The following is a 7910-nucleotide window of genomic DNA, read 5'->3' on the forward strand; positions in this document are numbered from 1 at the left end:
AGCGGACCCGGCAGCAGGCCCGGCCGCCTCATTGAGATTCCGGGCACAAGCGGTGCCTCCGCAGCTGTACGCTGGAGGCGGCGGCCCAGGAGGCATCCAGAGAGGGGCCAAAAAAAAAAAAAAATCATCAAAGAACCGGCCCCCTTCGCTGCGCCTCTGAATAGCCAGGCAAACCAGAGGTCCTCTTCTCTCCGCGAGCGTGTTGGGAAAGGCATTAGCATAACCTCTTTTTTTTTTTTTCTTTCTTTCTTTCTTTTTCCTTTCCCCAAGCTACTGAAAACCTGGCACTGTATTTAAATACCTTGTTTTGACAGTTTGTTGAGGGAAGGGAACAGTGCTGCACCAGCCTGGTGGGTGTCTGCGCAGCTATTTAAAAAAAAATACATATTTGAACTGAGAGTTTTCATTCAGGTCACCCTAGACTTGTTTAATTGTTTGGTGTCGAGTCGTTAAGATCCAGAATTAGTTCGCTGCCTTTGCAAAGGGCTTGCTTTAGAAATGCAAAGGCGAGTTTTCAAGCCCTGCTTTCTTTTTCCAAATGTGTTTTGATTTCAGCTGGTTTTGAAGCAAGTGGACACATACCCTATTTACTCGAGCAGTAGAAACTAACTGTAAATCTGCGTCCCGCTCTTCAGCGCGCACGAGATGGCAGCTCCTGAAAGCTTCACGTCTTAAGGAAGCTGGCATCTGTTCGCCGAAACCTTATTAGGCTGACAGGATGCAGACCACTTCTCGCAGCCATTGAAGACTCAGAAATGAGTCATTCCGCCTTTCACCGGTGGCACATTAGCACTGCGATTGGCATAGCTTTCGTGTTTCCCTCGGACGGTTCAGGGCTGTACAATCAAGGAATGTCATACATCTTCAGAGCGGGTGGGAATGTAGCGAAGGCTTGCGTAACTCAAAAGCTCTGATATTTTGAGTGTTAACCTTAATTGTAATTAATGGTGCTACTTCTGATGCTCAGAGCAGAAAGTTTAATGCATTATTTATCCATAGATTTGCGGTAGTCACTTGAGTGCATTTAATATAACCGACACCTTGTTTTCAGTCGGTGCTGCTGGGCTTGTTCTGGTTACTTTGGGGCATAAGAAAGTTAAGAGTTGGTCCAGTGCTTTTGTAAGTATCAAGGGTATCATTGGATGCTGACTTGGTTAACCTAATGATTTTTTTTTCAAACCATTGGTATGTATGAGTTGATTAAAAAAAAAAAAAGCAGAGGCTTCTTAAATATAGTCTGTTCTGAATTAAAGGGTGTGGTGTTGGCTTTGAATGAGCTTGATGCAGCAACAAGCATGCAGCAGTTGGTAAATAAAGATGGATTTTCTTTTGTTCTGCTGGTGCTTGCTGCTCATTATTCTCCACTTACCCCGTGAGCTTCCCAGGGAGTGGCAGCTGTTTCTGATGTTAGACACTCTATCAGTGGTAGACAGCTCCAGATTCGGTGAGATACTGTTGTGGGGAGGAGAGGAAAATAACCTAACCCCGCATTATTGTAAATCCTCAGTAGAATTAACTTTTCATGAACCAAAAGAGTTTTGTGTTTAACTTTCTGAAATATTCAGGCGTAAGCATGCTTTGCAGTACGTGTTACTGTGAAAAAGCTTTTCTGGCATGAGATGGATTTACATTCTAAGTGTGTGTTAAGTATTTTAATGTGCAGTGTGTGGGGGCAGACACAAGGCAATAAAGAGAAATCAGGCTATAACAGTCTTCATGTATATTTCCAGATATATACAGTTTGGGAATCTTTGCAATTTGGAAATTGCTTGGAGTAAACAGAATGGTACATAAAGATTTTAAATAATAAAGCTAGCAAGCTACAGAGGAGTCTGTTTGGTTCCAGGATTTTATATGTAGGATTTATAACCCATGCTTTTGCTTTCCTGTCTCTGCAGTGTTAGCATTCTGTTACTGAAAACAAAGAAGGCTCTGCCAGGGCATTACACAAGCAATGAATCACAGAGGAAAAAATGTTTTGCTTTGTAAATTGTTCACTTTTCCATGGTGGATCATTATTATTATTATTTTTTTTTTTTTAGTGTTGTCTGATAGAATTTGCCACACGTGCTTGCATTTACTGTACTTGGTACAATTCTTCTAGTGTGACTACATGACTGCTAATATTAGTGACTTCAAGTAACTTCTTACTTACGATTCTTAAAAACAAAACCGCAACAGGAACAAAAAACACAAGGCAAAAATTGAAACAGCTCAGTTCACTCTTCGGGCATGACAGCTTACTCAGTATATCAGAGGAAGGAAAAGGTGTTAATGTTTTTCAGTCAGCTTTGTCCCAATGGTTCCACGTAATTATTTTTTGTCTGTATTGACAAACTCCTTTTCTGCCTAAAATACTCGATTTGCTGTCGTGATCAATGTGGTCCTCACAGGTTGTAGGAAGTTTATAATGTTTTAGGTAATCATAAAAATACAAACTTGTTTCTTAAGAATATGCACTTTGTACATTTTCTCGATGACTGTGTTTGTGAATCTGTGTTTCAGAACTTCTGTAGAGGAACGATAGTTTGCTCAGGCTTGAATGTAAAATTATACTTACAGATTATCTGATTGGGAAGTCGCACACCAGGCAATGTCTTGCTGCTTTGCTGCAAGATGCAGAAGTATAACCTCAGTGTGTTATATAGTAAAATTTATACCACAGATGCTGCAGTGTGCCTCATACTGTCCTTGGCAAGAGCAATAATCAATAATATGTATGCTTGCCGTATTACAGGGTTCATTAAGTTCCAGACATGTGGAAAAAGAAATTTAAAATCATGTTACTTATTTGCAAATTAAAAAGGTGGATCAGGAACCAGAACCAGCTAAAGCAATGGATAAGGGAAGGTCCAAGTAGAACGGTTGCAAAATGCCTGGCAGTAATGAAATCCTTGATTTTTCACACAGAAAGAGTGAAGAAAGAGTGAGTATGGAGGAGGATGCTATATATGTATGGAATACACCATTTTAAAGACTATGTGATTAATCCTGTTAGATGATGTGTTTCCAACAGAGAAACAGATCGGTGAAATAAAGCTGTAAGAAAGTATGAGAGCCAAACATAAGCATCTAATCTAAGAGGAAGAGTCTCTTGTGACAGTACAGTGTAATTTTGTGTAAAATTATGCATACTTCACTGAAAATAACCAGATAATAATTTCAGAATCTGCAAAAAATAAGTGTCTCCTCTGTAAATACCGATGGGGAAGACGTGTAGCATAGATTAGGGAGTAAGGGAAATGGAAACTCTGTCTTGCCCCTCTTCAGATATTTTTTTTGTCCCATCCAATCTGGCTTTAGTCCTAAATGCAGGTGTGATAAGGGGTATGAGATGGTTCGTAGCTCTCCTGGGTCTGCTTTATGCAAGAGAAGAAAATACCAGTGAGTCAGCTATGTAACAGTGCGTTCCAAAATCATGATAGTCTGGGCAGCCGCCTCCTTGACCTGCTTACCTGGCAAACTTCTCGGCAAGAGCTAGGCTGAACGTGCCATGTACGTTCTTCTTGTCCCTGTAGTCACATCTGTGGTGTAATAGTAATGAGATTGGAGTAATCTCACTGATCTGGGCTGAGTTGGACTGGTAATTTAAATGTGAAAGGCTTCATAATCTCCTACTGATCCCAGAAAGTTTTCAGCTTTTAATTAAGGTCAGAATTAAAAAGATGACAACAACAAAACCTTCTACATTTACTGCCCTGCTTATAAATGTTAAGCCATGACAGCTATAGGTGAGTTCTTCTGAAATTCCTCAAGCGACGATGACATTTTTTTAAACCCCTTATAGGTTAGTATAACACCTGCAGCTGTAACAGACGTCTCTAAAAGAAAGACTGAGAAGGTTTGTGCTCATTCCTTTTCCTCTCATCTTTCTTGCCTCGTGCCCTGTTTCATCAGTGGAAATGGATGTTTTCTGCAGACATGGCAGCTGTTGGAAAGGTAGCTCTGTGTGACTCTCTCCTCCGGTTCAGTAACTCTTAGTTTTTTGCTTTAGATTAGAAAATTAAAAGCCTAACAAGGGCTAAACAGGTGAAAGCAGCAGCTAGGGGTGCGAGTGCCCATGGCCGTGTGGTGTGGGCATTGGCATTCCCTGTGCTTCTGTGAGCAGGAGAGAAAAGTATGAGTCTGAAGGGAGAAGAAATGGCACAGCTGGTGCCCAAAGCAGGTTGAAACTGCACCACAGAAGGAGAGGAGGTGTGTGGGGAGAGGAAGGAGGCAAAGCAGCTGCAGGGGAGTTCCTGGGGCAGGGTGCACATCACTAGAAGAGAAATTAGCAGTGGAGGGGAGCCGAGCAGCAGGAAGAGAGAGTGTGAGCGGAGCCTGGGAGAACAGGAGAGCAGCAGAAGGTTGCCAGAGCCAATAAATCTTGGGGAGCCTTTTCTTCTCACTGCTCTTGGTGGTTGTTTGAAGAGCTCGCCAGCAGATGAAACCGTGGGCACTGGGTACCAGCGGCTGCAGGGGCGGCCTCGTGGGGTGCGCAGGCGTGCTCCTGCTGTAGCAGACCTGAAAGAAGTTTGGCTCTTGGTCTGCTCCCTCGTCCCCTCCCTGATGCTGAACAAACAAATGAGAAACCATACTGGAGGGAGGAAGGAATAGCTGCTGCCCAGCTGTGGGTGCTTTGTAGTGACGACTTCTTTTTTTTAAATTTTTTAAAATCAGTTGTTGTTGGGGTGAGCTGAGTTGGGAAAGTGTGGCTGGTACCCTGATTTGAATAGCACCTTGAGTGAGGCTTTTGTGATTCAGCCGAATAGAAACATTACTGCAGGACCTTGTAGGACCTAGAGGCCCAGCTTGACACCCTGTAAAGCTGTTTGAGGTTCTGGAGAGACTGCCTGAGAAGATGACAACGTGGACAATGAGCAGAGGGGGAAACTGAGGCACATTGGCAAAGTCACCCAGAAGAGCCACAGGTAGAACCCCTGTCTTCCTTCCCTGAAACCCGACTGAGTAAATCCAGTAAACAGCTGAGGTTTTGATCAACTCTTTTCTTTTTATTCTATGGCTGGAGATTTTGAACGCGGCTGTAACGTAGTCACTCAACTGTTACCTGCGCAGGTTACTCAGATGAGCAGTAGCATGGTGTGAGCGAGGGATGTTTTCTCTGACAAAGGTGGAATATCTCTCAGAAGAGGTGTTTGTTTTCTTCTTTGCGGTGGCTATACATAATCCAGTGTTTTCCCCTTCATATTGTGATATATCATCTCGTGTTTCACGCTTGAGATGTTGTGAGAGGAGTGAGTGATGTTATGTAACTTAAGCAGAGAATTATCTTCTTAGGTTCTAAAAGTGACTGTTGGTTTGATAAAGCAGTTGACTAATTAGTAAATTACCCATTGTTGTTTAAAATACTTGCACTGCAAAATGTAAATGAAAAAAATTTTTCCACTTGTCAGTATGAAAAATGACAATAGCAAAAATAATACATAGGACATCTGCTCTGATTTTTTTAAAATTTAAAATGCATTTAAGGCAGATGTTGCAGAATTTGAATGGAAATTGGAGTAGATGGAAGAACAAAACGTAGCTGTTTACCTTCTATGAAGTCCCATTTTTATGATTAACATCACTAGCAATATGTGACTCGGTGCCTGTATTTTTCCACTATTTGTATCAGGATGAACCGAATGTTCTTAAAACTGCTGCTATGTCAGGATGACATATAGTCTCAATATTTTAAAAAAAAACAATTGTTGGCGAGTCAGTATTTCGGGGTGTTTTCTGATGATCTCTCCCTTTGCCCATCCTTTCTTTCCAGGAGAATACATAAAAACATGGAGGCCACGGTATTTTCTTTTAAAGAACGATGGCACGTTCATTGGCTACAAGGAACGACCGCAGGATGTCGACCAGCGGGAATCACCTTTAAATAACTTCTCAGTAGCTCGTAAGTGTTTTCACATGCTCCCTCATCCAGTTTGGGAGTTGATGTCTTCTTGTAGTCATAGCGTCCGTAAGCTGCATCAGTAACATTTGCATCTGCCCAGAGCGATGTATCTAAACACTAAACGTGTTTCTTTGAGATGATAAACCCCCCCTGTGTTTCTCAGGAATGACTGTGGTGTGGAGGGTTGATGCTCTGCTTTTTTTTGCAGTTTTCTACTAATTTACCGTTTCTGGTTATAGAATAAAACGGGTTTATTTGTTAATATTTTGTATGTCTGTTAATTCAGCAAGGTGCTTTAAAGTGAAAATTAACCCAGGCACATGTCTCAGTACCTGGCAGGTAGGCACAGCTGAAGTGTTTCAGCCTCTGTTCTGCCACCAGACCTGGATTCAAGTGGCATTGACATAGGTCAAAATTGTTTGATCGTTAGCGTAAGAGAACATGGAGTGAGCACTGCTTTTAATGAAAGACTCTCAGTTTTTCTTAATTTTGAATATAAAACCATATTTCTTTTATTACAGCCAACAAAAAGGTTTGGAAATAGTAACATCTCCTAACGTCTGCACTCTGTCCTGTGCAAACATTTCCAACTTCTCTCAGGTGCTGCAGCACAGGATGTGATAGAAGAACCTGAAGATAATTCCCTTTTCTTGCTCATGTTTTTAACTTTTCATTGTATACTTCCAGCTTTTATTTTCTCCTGTTCTTAATCTTTCCTGTCTCATGATCTGCCTGTGTCTCGTTCCACCACTTAAAAATAGATCATTGTGGCACCTGTTATTAACAACGATCTGTTCCGTGTTCCTGGTGACTAGGGGAAGCGAAGCTCTGCAGGGAGAAGGGTAGGGGCTTTACCTCTTCATTACAGGGTAGCTTGAAATATATGGGGTTCATCTTTGTAGTTGACCTTTAAGCAGACAGATTTATTTTGGAACACCCTGGGCCCGGAAGAGGGCTGGGCAGCACTAGGAATTAATGCAAATGTTTGGGTTTTTTCCGCTGGTAGCAACATATACCTGTTCTGGCTGATGATGGGAATAAATAATGGATGTGCTGGTGCCTCTGTGCAGGATGCCAAGAGTGCTTTGGGGGTTTTTGTCTCATTTTAGAGAGAGAATTGTTGTAGTGTTTTCATTTCGGTAATGACATGGTACTTTTCCTCTTTAGACTGGTATCTCCTTATGGATCAAGAAGGTAAAGAAAAGCAGCGGAAAGCCATTAATTCATAAATTAATTCAGTACTTGGTCTGTAGCCAGAGGCTTTTAACAAATGCACTTTTTGCAGGACACTTCCATCCTGTTACTGCTAACTGCATTACTTACAATAATTATTTACTGCAGCTCAGTGCTAAGGAGTAAAAAAAGATGCGTCCGTTGCCTTCTTTTTGTCCTAGTTGCCTTCAAAATAGGTTAACTTAAATCGGTTTCCACAACAGGAACATGGTGCTTTTTTTGGCAGATTGAGCCCATCAGTCTTGGCATTTATAGATAAACAAGTTTGTTACCGTGGTATCAGAGCACTGTCGAAAAAGCTGTGACACGTGCCTATAGAATAAGGTGTGGCCCCTGTAAGAGTGATTGCGGGAGGGTGGTGGGTGGAAGGATGTTCCTAGAAGTGGCTCTTGCCTGGTGACCCAGTGGCAAGTGAGGAAGGCCTTGATGATTAGGGGGGGCCTCCTTGCTAGAAGCCATTATTGTGGTTTTGGGCTCACAGAAGCAGCTGTTGCCCCACCAGGATTTAATTTCTCACGTAGGCACTGGCACGCAGTGCTGCCAGCACCTGATGTGCGGTTCCCTTCTGGGCACCCTCTACTCTTGTATCATTTGGATGTATTTTGCACCACAAGTTTTCCCTTTGAACCTGCTTGCCTGGTATTTTCATTTGGGTTAACTTGTTCAGTTAGCGTGAGTGAACTCGAGCTGTGTCTGGAGGAAGGCTCAGGCCAGAACGCAGCCTCGTGCTGCAGAGGCAGACTGCAGAAGCCGCCTGCCAGTGAAACTGGGGGGGAATTTAGCTTCACTGTTT

The 7910-nt window shown here is 42.4% G+C and overlaps 1 protein-coding gene across 1 annotated transcript in view; it reads left to right on the forward strand.

Moving 5' to 3' along the window:
• The window catches only part of AKT1 (v-akt murine thymoma viral oncogene homolog 1), a 68664-nt gene that overhangs the window by 26694 nt on the left and 34060 nt on the right, over positions 1-7910 (forward strand). Inside the window, exon 2 of the mRNA XM_009327604.1 lies at positions 5756-5884. Coding sequence (XP_009325879.1) covers positions 5756-5884 — 129 coding nt within the window. The remainder of the gene's footprint in view (positions 1-5755; positions 5885-7910) is intronic.

This window comes from Pygoscelis adeliae, unplaced genomic scaffold (genome assembly GCF_000699105.1).
Source record: "Pygoscelis adeliae isolate BGI_AS28 unplaced genomic scaffold, ASM69910v1 Scaffold130, whole genome shotgun sequence".
Lineage (NCBI taxonomy): Eukaryota > Metazoa > Chordata > Aves > Sphenisciformes > Spheniscidae > Pygoscelis > Pygoscelis adeliae.